General features: G+C 45.7%; 1 protein-coding gene across 1 annotated transcript in view; it reads right to left on the bottom strand.

Moving 5' to 3' along the window:
• KDM4A (lysine (K)-specific demethylase 4A) overlaps positions 1-20,567 on the bottom strand; it is a 55,845-nt gene extending 35,278 nt beyond the window's left edge. The window contains exons 1-10 of the mRNA XM_012001793.1: positions 20,422-20,567; positions 17,484-17,660; positions 15,034-15,209; positions 9,161-9,275; positions 6,503-6,696; positions 3,842-3,891; positions 2,998-3,101; positions 2,465-2,602; positions 1,535-1,782; positions 556-755 (exon numbers count right to left, since the gene is read on the bottom strand). Of these exons, the coding sequence (XP_011857183.1) occupies positions 556-755; positions 1,535-1,782; positions 2,465-2,602; positions 2,998-3,101; positions 3,842-3,891; positions 6,503-6,696; positions 9,161-9,275; positions 15,034-15,209; positions 17,484-17,621 (1,363 nt within the window). The 5' untranslated portion in view covers positions 17,622-17,660; positions 20,422-20,567. The remainder of the gene's footprint in view (positions 1-555; positions 756-1,534; positions 1,783-2,464; positions 2,603-2,997; positions 3,102-3,841; positions 3,892-6,502; positions 6,697-9,160; positions 9,276-15,033; positions 15,210-17,483; positions 17,661-20,421) is intronic.
• Positions 20,568-22,484: the final 1,917 nt, after the last annotated feature.

Raw genomic sequence — 22,484 nt, 5'->3', positions numbered from 1 at the left:
AAACCCCATCTCTACTAAAAATACAAAAAAAAATTAGCCAGGCGTGGTGGCGGGCACCTGTAGTCCTAACTAGTTGGGAGGCTGAGGCAGGAGAATCGCTTGAACCCAGGAGGCAGAAGTTGCAGTGAGCCGAGATTGCGCCACTGCACTTTAGCCCGCATGACAGAGCAAGACTCCATCTCGAAAAAAAAAAAAAAAAAAAATTCTCCCATCTCCACGCCTGTGCCCTGCTCCTCCCCTCTGGGACACCCTTTCTACATCCCTGCTCTCTCTCTGTCCGCCTGGGAAGGTCCTGCTTACCTTGTAAGAGTCACCTTCACCAAAACCTCCAGTGTTTCCCTGACCCCTGACCAGACAGACGGAGGAGCTTTTCCCTACGTGTCCAGTCCACCCTGTACATCCCTACCCAAAGCACTTCCCACACTCCAAGTACAGTATCTGCTCACAGACCTGTCACTCTGCTTTCTTTATTTCTCACCCAGCACTCAATATGGCATCTGACACGGGACACATGTATGAGTTAAGGTTGTGGAAAATACACCATAGTCAACTAACCTGGGAAGGTAAGACCATCCTCAACTTGCCGCACAGAGCTATGGGTGGGCCTCACGGGGGCGAGGGCTGCCGGGCACTCCGTCATCTCATACTGCTCAGAACTCAGCTCCTCCTTGGGGAAGAGCTCACTCTGACTCACCTCCTGTGGTATTTCAAGACAAACTCGGTGCCTCTTTGTCCCTATTCGGTGCTTGGCCAGGCTGCAAGGGAGAGGGCAAATCTTTTAAGAGCCCACAAATACATCCACTTACTCAAAGACATTCCTACACATCCACACACAACCCAAAGTGAATGGCCAGAGCCTGTCAGGCCTGGCTCAAAACTCAGGGACACCTCTTATTTGTGACTTGAGACAAGGGACTTCCCCTCTCTGAGCTTGTTCCATCATCTAGAAGATACAGGTATTACCACCCACCTAACAGATTTGTTGTGAGGACTAAGAAAAGGTATGCAGAGTAGCTGGCAAAGTGCCTGGCATATAGCAGGTACCAAGGAACGGTTCCTCCTTTCTTTCCCATATGGCCCAGGATAAATTCTCAGAGCACAGATCCCCTGGCTCAGCTTCCCACTGGTGCAGACTTAAGAAGGTGACTCTTAAGTCTGCTCTAATGGCACTGCGGACTTAAATCACAACATTACCAATGCCCTTGAGTCTCATCCTCACTACACTTCTTTTTAAAAGACTCTCTGATATGATGAGAAAACATGACTTTTCCAGCTCAGGGGGAGCCCAACCTTCGCACATAAATGCCTTGACCCTCATATAAATGACCCCTTGCTCCAGCAGACTATATGCCCACTACAGGTCTCTCATTCAGAAAGTGCCTGAATGCCCTGGCTCTCAGGCTTCTGGAGCCTTTACCAAGAACAATCCCTCAGCCGAGGCACAAACAGCATCTTAGAAACAGCCTCTCCACAGGTCACAGGACCTACCCAGACACCTCTCCCTCACAGCCACGACAAAGGGCTGCTGGGTTACCTTGTCTTCAAGTCTCCTTCCTCTCCATCCTCCACCCCTTCCATGTCCTGCTCTGGGCACTCCTCCTCGTTGCCAGCTCTTGGAGGCAGTTCACTCTCCTTAAGAAACTCAGCTGCTTCTGGCGTGGGCAGAGTATGGTCAATAACTGTGTTGTCCTTCCCAGCTTTCCAAAGTTTGTACCTTTCTGGCTGGAACTTCCTCACAAACACATCCATGGAGATCTTCACCATGTCCTTTCTACAGGAGCACTGTCAGCAGGAACCAGAAGAGCACCAGGTGAGCATACCTTGCTGCTTCCGCCTCACCCCCACGTCCTAGCTCCTCCCTCCACATGGAAACAAGTGCAAGATGGTTTATAACCAGATTGTTTTGGTTCACAGGCTGAGGGCGTATTATCCTTGCAGGACCTTCAAATATGAAGGGAAGCAGGGAAAAAAGGGCAGAGAATACATACTACTGGGGCAAATCTACCTGGGCACTAACTCGGGGCCACAGACGGTGGTTAGGCTCAGCACTTAGGCCCCCAGGATGGTGAGCCACCTGCCCTTGGCTCCCTGTCCAAGCCAGGAACACACAAGCAAGTCTACTACTACGAGTCAAAGGCCTAGCCCTGCCGCTTCCCTAGAGTAAAGAAAACCCCTAGGAACTTCAACAGAGAAGTCTCAGAGTGGCTAAGGCAAGAATATTAACGTGTGTGGATGTGGTTTTAATGCCTAATGGACTTACCAACCTCATTTTATACTTCCCAAATCTGAACACATTTTTTAAAATTCCTTATGAACACAAAATGTTAGTACTCTGACACATTGCTAGCTGCTCGTTTCTGAATTCCAGCAACTCAAAGAAATATTCTAATCACCAGCCAACGTATCTAACCAGAATTTGCTCATTTTTGTCATGGTGTTATAGAAAGAAATCAAGCAGACTTACCAGCACAGCTTGCTTGCCATACTCAATCCACCGACGGGTAGCAAAATTGGTAGACTCCGCACAGTTAAAGCCATGGTTAAAGCCGGCATGGTAACCATAAGGGAAAGTGATCATAAACTCTCCGGCCTCTTGAGTCACCTGAACAAGAGCAGACTTGAAACAGCTGCTTCAAATGGCAGAGGTCCACAGAACTGGAATTCTGAGCTCCACCACAACTTAGCTGAGCAACAAAGGGTAAGTCATAAAACCCCTGGGGTCTTGCTGTCTTCTATAAAATTATGCAAAGCCCAGACATATCAGATGACATGACTATAATTAACCATTCCTCCAAATGAACACTGTTCAAGGGGATCTGACTCTCCTCTGGCACCAGGAAGCTAAAGTGGCCCCACCTTTAATGCTCTTAGATCAAAGGGTTGTTACATAGTTTAAGCTTTGGCCCCCCTCTTGGTATAGTGATGAACTAGAATAAAACTCTGTAAAAGGCCAGAAAGGGTGGTGCCTGAGAACTTTGGCATGTAACATCAGCTCACCTTGTCAAAGGGAATTCCATATTTCTTCAGCATTAACGGGGAAATCAGGGTCATCTTGTGGCGGAGAAATGCCTCACAGCTTTGAGCACTTCCTGGGAAAAAGCCTATTTAATTGAAAGGGTATGGGTTAACACAGTGCTCCATACTAGCTCCGCAATCCGGAGTCACTTCACACCTGTGCTTCTCATCGGAATGATAAACAGGAAGAATCACCGATGTGACCTCCAAGGATCTCTATAGCTCCGCACCAATTCTAAGATTCTACAGTGAGCCTCTGGGCTCACTCCCATGTAGGGCATTACATGGGTAATGAAATCCTGTTTGGGAAACCAAGGTCACCCAAGCTGACTCTGTTCTTATAGAGCTTTGAAACTATTTAGGACCTTTTCTCCAGTCACTTGTATCCCTGATCTTTCTTCAGTAATGCAGCTATAGTATGATCTACCCAGGCTTTCCTGAAGTATGTTCTCTAGACATACAAATCTATGTAAGTCCACATAAAAGAAACAAAGCATAAAATGCAATTTTTTCTTTAACATTTGGGTCTTTACTGGAAACGCCGGTCATACTGGTCTGGGTCATTATCGCTCGTCAAAGAAACACCACTGCTCATTAAAACTGAGGCACAGACAATCAAAGAAGAAATGACCAAGTCCTTGCTCAGGACAAAGGAAGAAAAGGCTCTGTCACTGCCCTCTTAAGGTAACCAATGTGGCTCACCCACGTCTGCAGGTCTGCAACAGGACCTGCAAGAATCTGACCATGGGGAATGCACATTTTAGTGTAGAGCAAGGAGCACAGCTCATAGGAGGGTCCAACCCAGCAAACAGACGAGACACAGTACCTTTGGCGAGGCGTTCCAACCGCTTTCCATGCTCAGGTGGAACAGAGTACCTGCAATCACATGAGAGCATCAGAGGCTGGGCGGAGACAGGTACAGAAGCTAAGGGGCTTATTCCCACTCTCAAAACACCTTGAAATAGCAGATTTTTTTTAACTTCCCAAGCACTAGAAAGGAATCTGAAAAAATGAAATATTAGACTGTTTCGGCACAGGAGTAAAGAGTCCGTAAAAAAGGTGAGTGAATTTATTTCTTCTATATTCATTCACTTAATAAGATGTTTATTAAGTGTTCACCATGAGCCAGGATTTATGGTACACAATATTACTCTCGTTTATAATGTTGTTCATATAACATTTTTTTTAAAAAAGGATGTCATTACATAACCTCAGTATTTAAAAATGCTCAGTATTTTTAAATGCTTGAAAGGCCTAACTGGGGGAGGGCTAGAGAGGAAGAATGGAAAACAAAGTGCAAGATGGATCCGACACTTAAGAGACCTAGCCCTGTATCTGCTGATGAACCCATTTTCCCTTTATCTCCCCAACAGCTACATACACTGATTACCCAACAATCAATTACCTCTCTACCCAGTAGGGTGTCTAAACACCATTGAAACTGTTCTTCCTAAAAAAATGAAAAGAAAAAAAGGACACCTAGGACTATTTAAAACTTTTGCAAAATTGTTAAAACTTTATATTCTGAAACTCACAGTAACTCTATTTTAACCTTTTTAATCTCTTCTGAAGATTATTCCACAGTAACAACAAATCCTCCCACTACAAACAGCTTCATTATAAAACAAAACAGAGAAGGAGAGTTGACAAAAATGTCACCTAAAGGACTCCGGGATCCATCAGGCAACCCTACACAGAAGGCTCCGGAGGTCCCACTTCAGAGGACCTAAGAGTGTATATAATAACTGGAAAACCTTCTTTTATAAGAGAATTCAAAAATCCAGGAGCAGGGAATTTTGGAGTCAACAATGGTGAAGACACAAAAGCTACATTTACACATCCTACAAGTCTAGCCTTCTGAGGAAGGAAATAGGACAGTAGTTAGGGGGTAATCATAGGCTCAAAAGGTTCTTTCCCCCAAGATTAGAAACTGGAAAGCACTTGAAAGAAGAAAGGAAAACTCCTGAGAGAGAACATGGCTGAGGATGCTGAAGAAAGAAATGAAGGTGGATATGGTTTTCATGACTTGCCATAATGCGCCCCATGGGGTCCCCTCTGACCTCATCACTCACTTCTCATCATTTTACACAGCATTCAGTCTACAGTAGACTTCCCCTAGCTCCCTAAACACACCATGCCCGGCTACTTTTGTATTTTTAGTAGAGACAGGTTTCACCATGTTAGCCAGGCTGGTCTCAAACTCCTGACCTCAGGTAATCCACCTGCCTCAGCCTCCCAAAGTGCTGGGATTACAGGTATGAGCCACCATGACTGGCCCTCATGTGCTGTCTTAATCCAGGAGCTCTGCATCTGTGGTTCCAACTGCCTGGATACACTTCCCTCAATCTCCCAGCTGCTAAACCCACCACCATTCCACCCAGTTATGTCCTTCTCATGTTTTGGATCTCAGTTGTCACCTCTTCCAAAGAAGCCTTCTTTAATCTCACCCATCTATCCTTCCTATGTGGACCTTAGCACCCACTTTTTCCCCATCAGAGCTGTCCCCACACCGTATGATCATTCTCTCACACTTTCTACCTCCTGACCAGTTGCCGATCTGTGTGAGGGTAGGTATTTCATCTGTCTTATTCACTGCAGTTATCTGCAGCACCTTCACTAAAATGCTGAGACAGGGGCCAGGTACAGTGGCTCATGCCTATAATCCTAGCACTTTGGAAGGCTGAAGTGGGAGGACTGCTTGAGCCCAGCAGTTTGAGACCAGCCTGTGCAACATAGTGAGACCCCATCTCTACCCTAAAAAAAAGAAGGAAAAAAATTAGCTGGGCATACTGGTGCATGCCTATAATCCCAGCTACTTGGGAGGCTGAAGTCGAAGGATCACTTGAGCCCAGGAGGTCAAGGCTGCAGTGAGCCATAATGGTGCCACTGCACTCCAGCCTGGGTGACAGAGTGAGACCCTGTCTCAAAATAGAAAAAAAAAAAAATGCTGAGACTCAAAGATGGGTCAGCGCAGAGAGAGGAGAGAGAACCAATGTTTGTCTCACCAACAAGAATAACACCCTGGAGAACGAACAGGAAGCATGCTGAATAGCCTCGCAATCCCTCGTGTGTTAAGCACACACTGCTGCTCCCCAAGTATTAATATTCTTTCTTATCGTAAGGAAAAGAAAGCTTTCTATCATCTGAGGGAGTGACTGTAGTCTTAGAAGTCTGCTGCTAAGAAATGCCTCAGGCCTGTTCAGAAAAAAAATTAGAAAGCAGTCGGATAGGCTGGAAGAGCCCTCGTGTCTTTGGGTAACTCTGCCAGCACCCTGCTCTCTAAAGCCTCCCTACTCAAAAGGTGGTCTGAGCACCAGAGCTCCAACAGCATCTCAGCACTTGAAAGTCTGTTTGAAACATGGAATGTCACCCCAGGCCTGAACCAGCGTCTGCACTTTAACATAATCCTGAGGTGCTTCCCATGCACACCGAACGTGAGCCCGTGCTCTAGCACAGAAGCCCGGTGCCGACTGCAGGCAGACTGTACCAGGACTTGGGTTCTCCGAAGTGCAGGTAGTTGATGCTGTAGAGGTCCATGTCTTCAGTGTGCCAAGCAAAAGATGTCTTCCACATGCCAAAGTACAGGTATGGGGTGTTCACACCCTCAATGGTGATCCCACTCTCCTTTTCCACCAAGTCCAGGATTGTTCTCAGCCGGCCAATATTCCACTCATCAACATGCTGCAAAGGCAATGACAGTCCAGGGCAAGTTACATTTACATATAAACCAAGGCTCTGAACCTACAAATCAGAGTAGGTCACAAGTAAGCTGTCATCTCTGACAAACATTTGGAATAATGTCAAAGCACTATGGACGTGAAGACCACAGCATTCCTCATTCACTTTCACAGCTACCACTGGAACTGACACAATTTACCTTTAAAGGGCAAATATTACTTTGTGAATACTAGTGCAGGAAAGATGAATGAAGAGATGACAGTCACCTGTTTTTTTGTTTGTTTGTTTTTGAGACGGAGTCTCACTCTGTTGCCCACGCTGGAGCACAGTGGCGTGATCTTGGCTCACTGCAACCTCCGCCTCCCTGGTTCAAGCAATTCCCTGCCTCAGCCTCCCAAGTAGCTGGGATTACAGGCAACTGCCACCACACCCCACTAATTTTTCTATTTTTAGTAGAGACGGGGTTTCACCATCTTGGCCAGGCTGGTCTTGAACTCCTGACCTCGTGATCCACCCGCCTTGGCCTCCCGAAGTGCTGGGATTACAGGCGTGAGCCACCGTGCCCGGCCAACAGTCACCTGTTTTAAACCCCAAGAGGAAAAGTTTGAATTGATGCTAAAGAAATTTAGGTCAAAAGAGAAAAAAAACTCTATGACCACACACACAAAAAAAATTGCAAAACATGGGAACTATGACAGTGGACCAGGTGTGGTGGCTCACACCTGTAATCTCAACACTTTGGGAGGCCAAGGCAGGATTGCTGGAGCCCAGGAGTTCAAGACCATCCTAGGCAACAAAGTAAGACCCAGTCTCTACAAAAAAATTACAAATAAAAAAAAGGTAGCCAGGTGAAGTGGCATGTGACTGCAATCTCAGCTACTTGGGAGGGTGAAGCAGGAGGATCCCTTGAGCCCAGGGGTTTGAGGTTACAGTAATCTATGATCATACCACTATACTCTAGCTGGGTGGCAGGACGAGATTCTGTCTCAAAAACAAAAAAACAAAAAACTACGGCAATGTTGTGGCTTTTTAGCCCTGATTTCCACCAGGCAGTGTCTTCACAAAAAAATGTGCAATATCCTTTTCCTGAGTTGTAATGGCCAGCTGGGAGCCCACCTCCTATAACTAGGCCCTGGATTATTATTATGCCTGACTTTTGTACCTCCCCATCCCAGATCCTTACAGCATCTTCTTGCCATTCATCCCTACAAGCTTGGCTTTCCCTGACCCCCAAAAAACTGTTATCAACAAAACTGGAATTCTTTTTTTTTTGAGACGGGGTCTCGCTGTGTTGCCCAGGCTGGAGTGCAGTGCACGATCTCGGCTCACTGCAAGCTCTGCCTGCCGGGTTCACGCCATTCTCCTGCCTAAGCCTCCCGAGTAGCTGGGACTACAGGCGCCTGCCACCACACCCGGCTAATTTTTTTGTATTTTTAGTAGAGATGGGGTTTTACCATGTCAGCCAGGATGGTCTCGATCTCCTGACCTCATGATCCGCCTGCCTCAGCCTCCCAAAGTGCTGGGATTACTGATGTGAGCCACCACGCCCGGCCTGGAATTCATTTTTTTAACTCTTCCAATAACTTATAAAAACATTAAAATATGGGCCAGGCGCAATGGCTCTCGCCTGTAATCCCAGCACTTTGGGAGGCTGAGGCACGTGGATCACCTGAGGTGGGGAGTTTGAGACCAGCCTGACCAACATGGAGAAACCCCGACTCTACTAAAAAATACAAAATTAGCCAGGCAGGGTGGTGCACGCCTATAATCCCAGCTACTCAGGAGGCCGAGGCAGGAAAATCACTTGAACCCAGGAGGTGGAGGTTGTGGTGAGCTGAGATCACACCACTGCACTCCAGCCTGGGCAACAAGAGCGAAACTCCATCTCAAAAAAAAAAAAACCTTAAAACATGAAAACAATTATGAGTGATAATCCCTGAAATGCCCTACTGTTTTTCAGTCATCAGAAGATATTCCCAAATATTTTCCCCTTTCACCATATTTAAGGCAGGACTATGTCCCAAGCCAATGAAAGTGGTTAAAATAGCTTTTGCCACAGAATCTTGTTTGAGGATTCTGAAGAATCTAAATGTATTTCTCTTCTTAAATGTATACCCCTTTCAGTATTCAGTCATCTTTCTTCTGTAGAAACCACACTGCCTCATTTCATTATCTGAGAGCCAACCCACCCTTTCAAGAACTCATCAGCTACCACCCACCGACTATGCTAACAACCCTTGAAAAGAGCACATCACCCACTTCACATGTAAAGTAGGAGAAATAAAATTCAGTCACATGCAAAATGGCCCACAATGAGGCCAGCACAGCAACATCAGCTGGGGGTAGATCATCTGTTCATCTACCCATTCACCAAACAGCTTTTAGGTGCCTACTACGTGCTGGGTCGAAAAAAAGGTATTACGAAATTACAAAAAATGCTGCACAGAGGGTTTCCAGTGAGCCTCACCTTTTCATAGAGGGTACCATTCACATCTGCACCATAGATGGGAGGATTGAATGTAAGATTTTTCCAGTATTTCCGCTCGAGCTCTTCAAACTCACTATAGCGTGGGGTACAGTACCTTTTGAAAGTAAAAAGAAACATGTAAACCACTTACAGGGGTTTATTAGGCATTATGAACATTACAAGACATAATCCCCTATTCCAGTGACAGCAAGAATTTCAAATGAACAAGGCATAATCTTGGCCTTCAAGGATCTAATACGTAGTCACTCCCTGAACGTCCCTTCCATGAGCACTGGGCCTGAGGAAGGTAATGTACGCAGAGATGTAAACCCACCTTCCTTAACAAGCAATCCTCAACTCTGAAGAGACTACTTAAACCACACCTTGCTGGATTCAGGTGGCCACCCAGGGAGAAAATGGGCTTACAAACCAAGACCCAAGGTCCCTGCATATCCACAGACAACCAAAACCCAGTAGCATGTGAAGAGCTGAGGCTTTCCAACAGCGTTCACCTCCCTGAACCAGCCAAAAGGAAGCTGCTCCAAGAGGACTCATTTGTAAGTGCCCCTGCTGTATGCCCAGCGCCCTACGCAGTGACTGACACTCACCAAGTAATCACACCTAAAAACATCAAGTATTTTAGTAAAAATATAAAATAGCTCTAAAAATCTAGATTTTTGCACATCAAATATTCCAATTAGGAAAATACGTACTCACATATACGCATATTTATATCTACCTATCTACATATAAAGTCATAGAAATATCTACACTTTGGCCAGAGGCATGGTGGCTCACACCTGTTATCCCAGCACTTTGGGAGGCCTGGTGGGGGCAGGTCATCTGAGGTCAGGGGTTCAAGACCAACCTGGCCAACATGGTGAAACCTGGTCTCTATTAGAAATACAAAAATTAGCCAGGCGTGGTGGCACACGCCTATAATTCCAGCTACTTAGGGCGGGGGCTGAGGCACGAGAATTACTTAAACCCAGGAGGAGTCTGCAGTGAGCTGAGCTAACGTCACTGCAGTCCACCCTCAGCCATAGAATAAAACTCTGTTTCAAAAAAAAAAAAAAAAAAAAAACTATACCTTAAAAAGACAGGATCCTTGCTCTGCTGCCCAGGCTGCAGCACAGTGGTGTGATCACAGCTTACTATAGCCTTGAACTCCTGGGCTCAAGCAATCCTCCTGCCCCAGCCTCCCGAGTAGCCAGGACTGCAAGTATGCACCATCACACCTGGTTAGTATTTTTATTTTTTGTAGAGATGGAATCCTGCAGTGTTGCCCAAGTTGGTCTCAAACTCCTGGCCTCAAGTGATCCTCCAACCTCGGCCTCCCAAAGTGATAGGATTATAGAAGTGAGTCAATGCACCCAGTCTAAAAACATCTATACTCTTTAGCTTAATCACCATATACTGAAAATTTACTAAAAACAAACAAACAAAAAAACTTCTTTTAGATTCAAACCAGCCAAGTACAGTGGCTCAGGCCTATAATCGCAGCACTTTGGGAGGCTGAGGCAGGAGGATCACTTGAGCACAAGAGTTTGAGACCAGTAACATGGCAAAATCCTATTTCTACAAAAACTTTAAAAATTAGCAGAGCTGGCCAGGAGCAGTGACTCACGCCTGTAATCCCAGCACTTTGGGAGGCCACGGCAGGCGGATCACCTGAGGTCAAGAGTTTGAGACCAGCCTGGCCAACATGGTGAAACTCCAACTCTACTAAAAATACAAAAATTAGCCAGGCATGGTGGCTCACATCTGTAATCTCAGCTACTTGGGAGGCTGAGGCAGGAGAACTGCTTGAACCTGGGAGACAGAGGTTGCAGTGAGCCGATATCACGCCATTGCACTCCAGCCTGGGCAACAAGAGCGAAACTCCATCTCAAAAAAAAAAAAAAAAATTAGCAGGGCATGGTGGTGCACACCTGCAGTCTCAGCTACTGGGGGTGGGAGGGAGTAGGAGGGCTGAGATGGGAGGATCTCTTGAGCCTGGGAGATCAAGGCTGCAGTGAACCATGAAATTAGCTGGGTGTGGTGGTGCGCACCTGTAGTTCCAGCTACTCTGGAGGCTGAGGCAGGAGAATCGCTTGAACCCGGAAGGAGGTGGAGGTTGCAGTGAGCCGAGATCAAGACACTGCACTCCAGCCTGGGTGACAGAGCGAGACTCCGTCTCAAAAAAAAAAAAAAAAAAAAAAATTATTATTATTATGAAGCAATTTAAGAAGAGTAATACACAAACCTTACAGATATTTGAAAAGGTGAAAAACTAATGCACATTCTAACTAAAATGGCAAAAGAAATATTATAAATGTATAAAGAGTAGACACATAAAGACCAAAATGAACTCATGGAGATAATGGGAATGAATTTAAAATTAATTAAATAAAAATCTGACTAAACAGGCCAGGCGCCGTGGCTCACACCTGTAATCCCAGCACTTGGGAGGCCGAGGCGGGCGGATCACGAGGTCAGGAGATCAAGACCATCCTGGCTAACATGGTGAAATCCCATCTCTACTAAAAACACAAAAAATTAGCCGGGTATGGTGGCGAGCACCTGTAGTCCCAGCTACTTGGGAAGCTGAGGCTGAAGAATTGCTTGAACCCAGGAGGTGGAGGTTGCAGAGAGCTGAAACAGCACCACTGCACTCCAGCCTGGGCGACAGAGTAAGACTCCATCTCAAAAAAGAAAAAAAAAAATCTGACTAAATAACTCCCTTACAGATTGTCAACCTAGTGAATAATACATTTTAGAGACCTAACATTCTCTCTGAAATATAATTAACTCCTCTATTGCCAACTAATCTGTTTCATGAAGGTAGGTTTTTAGGTCGGGCAGGGTGCCAGCACTTTGGGAGGCCAAGGCGGGCTGATCTGAGGCCAGGAGTTCGAGACCAGCCTAACCAACATGGTGAAACCCCATCTCTACTAAAAATACAAAAAAATTAGCCAGGCGTGGTGGCGGGCACCTGTAATCCCAGCTACTCAGGAAGCTGAGGTAAGAGAATTGCTTAAACCTGGGAGGCAGAGATTGCAGTGAGCTGAGATCATGCCACTGTACTCCAGCCTGGGCAACACAGCGAGACTCTGTCTCAAAAGCAAAAATTTAGGTTTTTACCTTAAAGGTAAGAATCTGCTATGTATTAGGATAAAAGGAATAGACATAGGGCTGGTTAATTTAAAAGGAAAACAAGTGTGCTGAAAGAAGATAAAGTGAGAACAGCCTGGCCAATATGGTGAAACCCCATCTCTACTAAAAATACAAAACAATTAGCCGGGTGTGGTGGCTACTCGGGAGGCTGAGGCAGGAAAATCGCTTGAAGCCGGGAGGCTGAGGTTGCAGTGAGCCAACATTGCACCACTGTGTTCCAGCTTGGGTGAGAGAGCGAGACTCCATCTCAAAAAAAAAAAAAAGAAAGAAAGAAAAGAAAAGGCCTAATGTGTTAACAAAAAGGGAAGAAAGGCTGAGGAGACTGAAGCCCCTGGTGGAATTCCATGTGAGAAACAGAAAGCAGGTGAGCTTGGTCCTCATGCGTAGCAAAAATCAGACAAAAAGGATGGCAGGAAGGGTACAGCCTTTCACCTGCAGAGCAAGCCACATTTCTTTGACATGCCTTTATGTAAATTCTCTCATTGGCCAGCAGGTTGGCCAGCAAGGTAGATGTTTTAAGAGTAAGGTTGGCCAGGCACGGTGGCTCATGCCTCTAATCCCAGCACTTTGGGAGGCCGAGGTGCGTGGATCATGAAGTCAAGAGGTCGAGACCATCCTGGCCAACATGATGAAACCCGTCTCTACTAAAAATACAAAAATTAGTCGGGCGTGGTGGCGGGCACCTGTAATCCCAGCCACTCAGGAGGCTGCGGCAGGAGAATCGGCGTGAACCCAGGAGGCAGAGGTTGCAGTGAGCCAAGATCGCGCCACTGCACTCTAGCCTGGCAACACAGTGAGACTCCGTCTCAAAAAAAAAAGAGGTAAGGTGTCCGCCGGATGCAGTGGCTCATGCCTATAATCCCAGCACTTCGGGAGTCTGAGGCAAGGGGATCGCTTGAGCCCAGGAGTTCAAGACCAAACTGGGCAGCAAATAATAAAAAAAATTAGCTGAGCGTGGTAACACATGCCTATACCTCCAGTTACTTGGGAGGCTGAGCTAGAAAGATCACTTGAGCCTGGGCAGTCAAGGCTGCAGTAAGTCATGACTGCACCACTGCACTCCAACTTGGGTAACACAGTGACACCGTGTCTCAAGAAACAACAGAAAGAGTTCAGTTGTCAATAAAACTAGAAGATCTCAATTACAATTGTGATAAGTCAAGTGTGGTAAGTCAATGAAAAGAAGGCAAAGAGTAGAAACAAAGTGAGACCTGATGAGAGAGAGCTGATGAAGCACAGGAATGCCACCCCAGCAGGGCAAAGACAGGCAGGCACAAGACCTGGCTCTGGGCTATGTGAAGGCACAGTATGTGTGACTAGCTGAAATCAAGGCATGTGCAAATCAAAAGGCTCAGGAAAAGAAGCAAGGGAAAAAGGAAAAACTTGTGGAAACTCAAAATTAAGGAGTCAATGGAAAGTGAGAAAATCCAAGGAAGAGGATTAGAAGGAGTGGTCAAGGCCGGGTGCAGTGGCTCACGCTTATAATCCCAGCACTTTGGGATCAAAGGTGGGCAGATCACCTGAGATCAGGAGCTCAAAACCAGCTTGGCCAACATGGTGAAACCCTGTCTCTACTAAAAATACAAAAATTAGCCTGGCATGGTGGCAGGCACCTGTAATCCCAGCTACTCAGGAGGCTGACACAGGAGAACTGCTTGAACCCGGGAGGCAGAGGTTGCGGTGAGCTGAGATTGCACCATTGCACTATTGCACTCTGGGGAATGGGCGAGACTCCGTCTCAAAAAAAAAAAAGAAAAGATGGAGTAGTCAGAGCTGAACGAGGGAACACAAAATTTATTCTCTGTGAATCTCAGGAAAAATGAGAACTAAACATTAAAAACAGCAGAGAAGGGCCAGGCGTGGTGGCTCTTGCCTGTAATCCCAGCACTATGGGAGGCCAAGGCAGGCGGATCACTTGAGGTCAGGAGTTCAAGACCAGCCCGGCCAATGTGGTGAAACCCTGTCTCTAATAAAAATACAAGAATTAGCCAAGAATGGTGGTGCGTGTCTATAGTCCCAGCTACTTGGGAGGCCGAAGCGGGAGAATCACTTGAACCTGGGAGACAGAGGTTGCAGTGAGCCAAGATCTCTCCACTGCACTCCAGCCTGGGCAATACAGTGAGACTCCATCTCAAAAAAAAAAAAAAAAAAAAAACCCACAGCAGAGAAGAACTGAGAACAGGCCTACACAAAGAAAAGTATCTCTAAAAGAGACAAGAAGGTACAGAGGAAGAATGGAGTGACAAAATAGCAACCAGCTTGGTGGTTTACTCACACTTTGTTAATGTCAAAACAGAAATGAGCTAGCAGGCTGGATGGGCAGTGAGAAATTCCAGCACAATTAAACACAGAGCATCCCAAGAGAAAGGAAGTGGAACCAAAGCACTTTTGATGAGCAGGTGGTTATCAATACCCAGCAAAAGCTCCTTGTGCACCACCTCCAACTTTCTCCTTGCAACTTCAGAGTCAGAAAATGATTCTACTTCTGATGGAAAAACAATGGGATTTGTTGGTATACACAGGAACAGGTTTAGACTGAGACACAGTCCTGAGAGGAGAAAATGCTTCCATAAAAAAAGCAGAAAGGGAGACAACTAGAACAGAGCTGTCCTACTGAAAACACTGTTCATCAGGACAGCAGCAGTCCTAGAGATGCTAGGAGGATGAGACACCAGGGTCCTAGATGGTATGTCAGGTAAGAAAGGGTTTCCACTCACTTATCGCTATTGGCTATCTTGCGGAACTCTCGAACAGTCATGGCTTTCTTCTGTATGTTGTACTGAGTAAAGAGGCCAGACTGCCCTGTCACCAGCTGTTGGATGGGGGCAGGAATGACCAAATCATCAATGTCATCATAGGATGCTCGTGGCTTCCATTCTTTTGGAGGAACAACCTGAAGGGAACACAAGAAACAAAAAGACAGATGAGAAACCTGGCAAGCCAGTCAGACACCAGGAAGCATGTATTTACCAGCCAACCTAACAGTCAATTTTACTAGACAGTTACTTTGATTTACCCACATTCACCAAAACACAGTAAGTCACAGGCATGCTAATCCTGATCCACTTTTGACACCAATCAGCTGCCTAACTGCAATAACCTAAGGTAAGTAATACTTGTTCCCAGCTTCAGTATCTTATTTGGACACCAAGAAAAGAGACTGAAGAGTTGTTTCTCTCTCCATCTCATAGCCCAGTGCTCTCTTTAAAAAAATCACAAACACAATTTTACTTGATTTGGTCTACTCTATACTTATACAGAATTTCCTTTTTTCACATACTAGATTAGAATTTACTTACAAAGAAGCATAACATTCTTAAAAATCTAATCATGAGGCCAGGCACAATGGCTCATGCCTGTAATCCCAGCACTTTGGGAGGCCGAGGCAGGTGAATCACCTGAGGTCAGAGTGTGAGATCAGCTTGGCCAACATGGTGAAACCCCATCTCTACTAAAAGTACAAAAATTAGCGTGGCATGGTGGTGCTCAACTATAATCCCGGCTATCTGGGGAGCTGATGCAGGAGAATTGCTTGAACCTGGAGGCAGAGGTTGCAGTAAGCCAAGATCGCACGATTGCACTCCAGCTGGGGCAACAAGAGCAAAACTCCATCTCAAAAAAAAAAAAATCTTATCTTTAATAGTTAAGTAAGATAGATGCGCTTTATGGAATACTATACAGCTTTTTTTTGTTGTTTAATTAGAGAGTACTGTTTCACTTTATGTAACAAGGGAGAAAACACACACACACACACACACACACACACACACTAGCATCTGCATAAGAACACTGAAAGGACATACAAGAAAATACTGAAAGAGAGCAAGACTCTACAGTAGCTACCTTCCAATAGCATTCTGTTTTACTCACATAAGCAAATTACCCATTCCAATAGTAATAAATTAACAAGACAGTTGACATGAGAAAAAAGAAGAATGAGTTGAATCCATAACTGACCTAGAGGGAGGAATATATGTTGTTAAAAAGGAAAAAAAAAAAAGAAAGAAAAAAAAAAGAATGAACGAACCAACACAGGAATGTATATGGCATGATGCCATTCTCTTTTAAAAACAAAACAAATAACACTATCTTATATGTGTGTATGTTTGTATGAGCAGAGAAAAAGGTGTGGAGGGAGCTATTACCACTTAAGGAGACGGCACTGGAGAAGGTGGATGAAGATCAGCCTTTTCTTTATCTGTGTTTGAAATATTTAACTTGTAATCACCGACATTTTTTTTTATAACTTTTTAAATCTAATAAAGTACAACCAAAAAAAGCAATGTGCTACGAAAAACTGCACTACAGGCCCTGCTATCCCCGCCTGCTGTCATTAACCCAGCAGTAGCGTATCTGCAGATAAGAGGAAAGAGGAGGAAGGAGGATGTGGTCGTCTCAAGTCTCCGGAGGCACCAGGGTCCAAGACTAGTCCTCAGCTTTGTAGCCAATGTTCTTGCTTTCTCTTTTCATATTGAAAATGTAACAAGCACATATGGTAAGAAATTCAAACAACATAAAATGGTGTGAAAAATTTCCTCCTGACTTAGACTGAGGTCCCTGCCTCTCGGTTTCTTGAGGATCTCTCCAGAAATGCAGTTCTTTCAGCTTCCAGCACTCAACCTGGTTGTGACAGAATATATGAAGAACTGATTTGACTCAGGAAAAATAACGAATCCAACTCACAGGAGAAAGAAGTACAAACCAGAAACCAATTTCAAATTACAAGGACCAGAATGCTCATGTTGGCTGGCCAGTGCATTCTCTCCCCTTGAAGAAAGTCCACATGGGAAGCCAAATTGCTACTAGAGTGCTGGATGAGACTGAAATGAGAGCAAGAGAAGTCAGATGGCATAAGCACTCACTGGTAGTTCAATAACACTACAGCACCCAGCTCCACCAAGAGGGCTGAGGCACAACAGCAGCCAGGCCTGGAGACACTAGCTCTTTACCTCCCCCTTTCTGAAGATTCCAAGTAGCTCTCTTCCTACCTAAAAGCAGAGATGCTTCTGATGTTAACAACGGGAATTAACTTGCAAATAGAACTGCATTCACTAAAGTCATCACCCCACCCAACTTTCAGTAAAACACAGTTCTGGCCCTTATTTAGGAAAAAAATCTTACTGCTGCCCTAGGTAACAAAACCATCTGAACAATCCCGGCTCCTTACCTTGGCAAGCCCTGCCCGATGAGCTCCTTGGGATTCAATGTAGGCAATGTATCTACTGAAGTTTCGGAACTCTTCCATAGTTGGATAAAAGGTCATTATCCTAGCACTGGGATTCAGAGTTTCAGACTCAGAAGCCATTTTCCCTCCTTTTTGAGGTCCCTTTAGTCAGACAGGAATCTGAAGAAACACATTAAGAGCATAAAATTATATAAAAATTAAAATTAAGTGCTGGAAACATCAATGCTGAAAACAGTAAAAGATAATATAGAAATTCAGAAGATGCAGTTAAGACTTCACACCTGGAATCTGCCTCTAGAAAAGTTATTTAGGGGCCAGGAACAGTGGCTCACGCCTGTAATCCCAGCACTTTTCAGGCACCTGTAATCCCAGCTACTCGGGAGGCTGAGGCTGGAAAATCGCTTGAACCCGGGAGGCTGAGGCTGCAGTGAGCCAACATTGTGCCGTTGCACTCCAGATTGGGCAACAAGAGCAAAACGCCGTCTCAAACAAAAAAAAAAAAAAAAAAAAAAAGGAAAGAAAAGTTATTTAGGGTGGGGCTGTGGTGGCTCAAGCCTGTAATCCCAGCACTTTGGGAGACAGAGGTGGGCGGATCGCTTGAATTCAGGAGTCTGAGATCAGACTGGGCAACATAGTGAGACCCTGTCTCAAAAAATTTTAAAACATCACAACAACAAGAAGTGATTTAAATAAACTAGAAATACAGATCGAAAAGGTTCTGTTTAAAAAGAAAGTGATGTATCAAAACTGCATGGATTCAAACCTTATTTCAACAGAGATATTGTTATTGCAACAGGATTGCTCTTGAAAAAAAAAAAAAAACAGATAATTGTTCAGCTAAAAAAAGGAAATTAATTTGGTTATTGGTCCTATCTAATAGTACAGCTAAAATGTCCATATTTTACCCTTATCCTTTCAAGCTACTCGCTTATTAACACCTTGCTAATCACTTTTCAGAGTATTAAACATAATATACTACAACTTGAAAGCCACGCACAGCTGGGTGTGGTGGCTCACGCCTGTAATCCCAGCACTTTGGGAGGCCAAAGCTCCTTCCTAGGGCACAGCTAAACCGGATACCTAATAAAAGTTAAGTGGCTACAAGATAACAAAACTTAAGGGTTCAAAAGTACTTTGATATTAGTAACATGATTTTAAAACCTTTGATATTAGTAACATAATTTTAAAACCCTAAAGTGAAACTGTTCTATCTAAACTAAGTTGCAGTTTCAGGAGTACTTAATGAAATCAAGTTACAAACAAGTTCCATTGCACTGTACCCAGAACTCAAAGGACAAAATTTAAACTAGCAATACAGGGCAAACTTCATAACTGACTGGAGAAAGCCAAATAAATACTTTGTTTTTAGATGAGAACTTCAGCTAAGTGGGTGCATCCCCACAGCTCGGTAACACAATAGACCATCTCAACTGAAAAAAGACAAAGCATACCAGTGAAAACAGGCCATTCTAGAAGGAACACCAGTATGTCCTTTCCTTTACCCACCCTCCTCACTCAGGGTGCAGCAGCAGTTCTGTACCCCGCTATCTGGGGCCCAAAGCTATGGCGGTTCAGCTCCAAGAGTCTCTTTGAGAGCTGGAGAGCTCAGAAAGGAGAAAACTGCCTCCAATCTACCAGAAATCTGGTTACAGCCCTGGGAGCAGAACTGTGTAAGGTAGGAGAAGGCAAATCCAGTTACCCGTATCTCCTAGGCTTCCTTTCCATCGAAAATAAGGCGTGTTTCTAAACAGGCGCTTTTCATGAACCTGGCAGAAAGTTTGCATGGCAGGTATACTGTTATCCCTGTTTTACATACCAGGAAATTTGCCCACAACCCACTCTTAAGTGCACCTTCCACTGCCCTATACTGCTTACATCCTCATCTCCATCTGGACTAAGTCCTTTGCAAGGGCAGTTCCAAGTATGGAGAAACCCGAAGTTTATTTAATTTTGAAGACCCTCTTAAAAAGAAAAATGAATCCAAAATATCTTACTTTTGCAAATTTTATAAAAACATACAGTCGTGTGAATACAATGTTGAGGCCCTTCCCCGGGCCTTCAAAGGGGCCCTAATGGGCTTCATCAGCCTCTGGCCCAACTCATCTTTGTATGCCTAGAACAATGCATGGCACAGAGTAGGCAATCGGTAACTGTTGAAAAACTCATTTCCTCACCCTCACCTCAATTGTTCATCCCTTCTTCAACCCTACGATTCCCTTCCCCCAATCTATTCCCTGGGGAAAGCTCCCGTTTCATGACACCTTCCCTCCCAATCAGTAACAAAGCCTAGTGATTCAAGAACACCGGCTCCAAAGTCAGAACTCTGAATACAGATCCGGTCTCTGCCGTCTATTAGCTGTGTGACCTTGGCTGTGTGAGTTGACTGAGTCTCAGTTTCTCCACCTGTAAAATGGGGATCCCAACCCCCTGCCTTGCAGGGTCGCTGTGATTAGCTCAGATGATGCAAGCGAAACACTAAGCACTAGGCCCGGTACTTAACCACTCAATAAAGCTAGTTGTTGCTAACGACCCCCTCGGACTCCCGCACCCTTCCCTCGCAGCCGCTCCCGCGAACATCACTCCAAAGGCAGCGCACCCTGCTCCCCAAGGTCCCCGAACCTCACCGCGCACAGGTTCGGCCCCTCCCGGCCCCGCCGCCTTAGCGAGTAAAGCTCCGCCGCAGGAAGAAGAAAATAAGGCCCAGAGGACCCGCCCCCCTCCCCCGACGTCCATTGGCCCTGAAGATTGGAAAAGGCCAATCTCAGAACCCATTCTGGAAGCTCCTTCTCCTATTGGCCGAGAAACATGCCGATCACTCACCGCTGGAAGAACCACCCCCACCGCCCCTCCCCCACAAAACTCACGGTCACGGCTACAGCAGCAAAGCGCCTCAAGAATTCCAAAACCCTATAGTTCTCACCTACAGCCCAAAGCCCCGCCAGGGCTTAGGCTCAGCTCCTGCTGTCGCCACTGGCCGATCCTACTGCTTTTCCAGCAGGCGAAGGGCGAAACTCCGCCTCCTCTAAAGTCTGCATCTGCGCAGCCGCACAGAGTCAACCAATTCAAGGGTGGCTGCAAACCATACACCAGCCAATGAGCACGCGCCGCAGCCACCTCCCAGTCCCGACCTCAGTGTGCTCAGCCTATGAGCGCCGGCTCGGGCTGTTGCCAGGAGGAAACGCTGTACCACTCGGGACCGCGGCCAGTGAGCCTCTAGCTGGATCGCGAAGCTGGCCAATCATAGGCGGGCTCCTGGCCACCCATAACTAATCAGGGTTGAAAGAAGCTAGTACCTAGAAGTGGGCCGGTCGGGTAGATGGGTAAGGGCGGTGAGGTTACTATAGGATGTCGCTAACGAAAGGATGGGCCAAAGTTTTCTTGGGATGAGTATCCTCTTTGCCTAACGTGGAAATGTGTCGGGGCCTTTAGGGGCAGCTTCCGAGCTCAGGGAATGCTGAAAAGATGACCGTCTTGTCCCGGTTTGTCTTGGGCGTCTCAGTTTTCAAAACAAAATCCTGCGTCCTTGGAAACCCCTCATTCGCTGTCAAGTCTGGACAGGGAAGGCAGGCTGCCCTGAGGGTCATTAGGACAGACCCTGAGGGAGGCTGTCCTTAGGGTCATTAAAAAGCAGTTCCTGGCCGGGCGTGGTCGCTCACGCGTGTAATTCCAGCACTTTGGGAGGCCGAGGCGGGCGGATCACCTGAAACCGGCAGTTTGAGACCGGCCTGACCAACATGAAGAAACCCCCGTCTCTACTAAAAAAAAATAAATAAATAAATACAAAATTAGCCGGGCGTGGTGGTGCATGCCTGTAGTCCCAGCTACTCGGGAGGCTGAGGCATTAGAATCGCTTGAACCCGGGAGGCGGAGGTTGCGGTGAGCCGAGATCGAGCCATTGCACTCCCACCTGGGCAACAAGAGTGAAACTCCGTCTCAAAAAAAAAAAATCATTTCCTCAGTGAGCGGGGATTTGGGGGATCATTAGGAGCAGCTCTTGGGGCGGAGAGGGGGGCATCCTGGGAATCAGAAGAGGCACTTCTGGGGGGCTGGAGGGGGAGGGGGCTTCCTAGAATCATTAGGAGCGATTCCTGAGGGGTAGTGAGTCGCCTTAAGGAGTTCCCAGAATTGTCAAGGGTGATGGGGAAGGTCAAGTAGGAAAGTAAAATACCCACAACCAGAGTCATAAAAAATGTACAAAATTACCATGGGTGAGTAATGGGGTAGTGCCCTGGAAAGAGCTATATGGAGTCAGGCCTGTGTTCAAAACTAGTAACTTTGCTGAGCCTGGGAGTTCACATCAATACAATGGAAAAAATAATGCCTCGCGGATTTCGTAAAGATGAGAGTTAATGAATGTTGCCAAAAAGAACATATTACGTAGAATGCTATGGACTTATGGTATGGACCAATCATCATTTCTGCGTCAGGCTGGGTACATGCCTACTGGAAAAAAAAAGTGTTAAAAAAAAAAAGTTTCAAAAACAGAAATGACTGTTTCAAAAAGAATGGCCGTTGGCTACACAGCCACAAGTCTTTCACAACAATTACAGGGTTTTTCTCCCTTACCCAGTAAGGTAATCGACAGTATTAGATAATAGATTATACTGAGTAGCTCACAAAAATGCCGAGTCTGAAGAATCCAACTTACAGGACACATAAAGAAAACCCAAATCATGCGGTAGAATTCATCCACCACCGTCTTTGCTGCTGCCACTAAGCACAAGATATTGCAGGTTGCTTCACAGACTCCACTGTCCTGTACATGGATACAGTCGCTAGCACTACTGTTACTGTGTTCCATAAACTGGATTTTGCTGTATTTCCCGGTGCTGCCAGATGATTTCCAAGGCCCCTCTACTGTGTATCACTAGCTTCTAATTGGTATGTGCACGTGATAGGTAGAGCCTAAATCAAGTTCTCATGATATGCTCCCATTTTTCTGACCAGTTTTCCTGTTTCCTCTTTTTTTTTTTTTTTTTTTTT

This window comes from Mandrillus leucophaeus, unplaced genomic scaffold (genome assembly GCF_000951045.1).
Source record: "Mandrillus leucophaeus isolate KB7577 unplaced genomic scaffold, Mleu.le_1.0 Scaffold67, whole genome shotgun sequence".
NCBI lineage: Eukaryota > Metazoa > Chordata > Mammalia > Primates > Cercopithecidae > Mandrillus > Mandrillus leucophaeus.
Note: the sequence above shows the minus strand (reverse complement) of the source record. Positions and strands in the feature narration are given on the sequence as shown.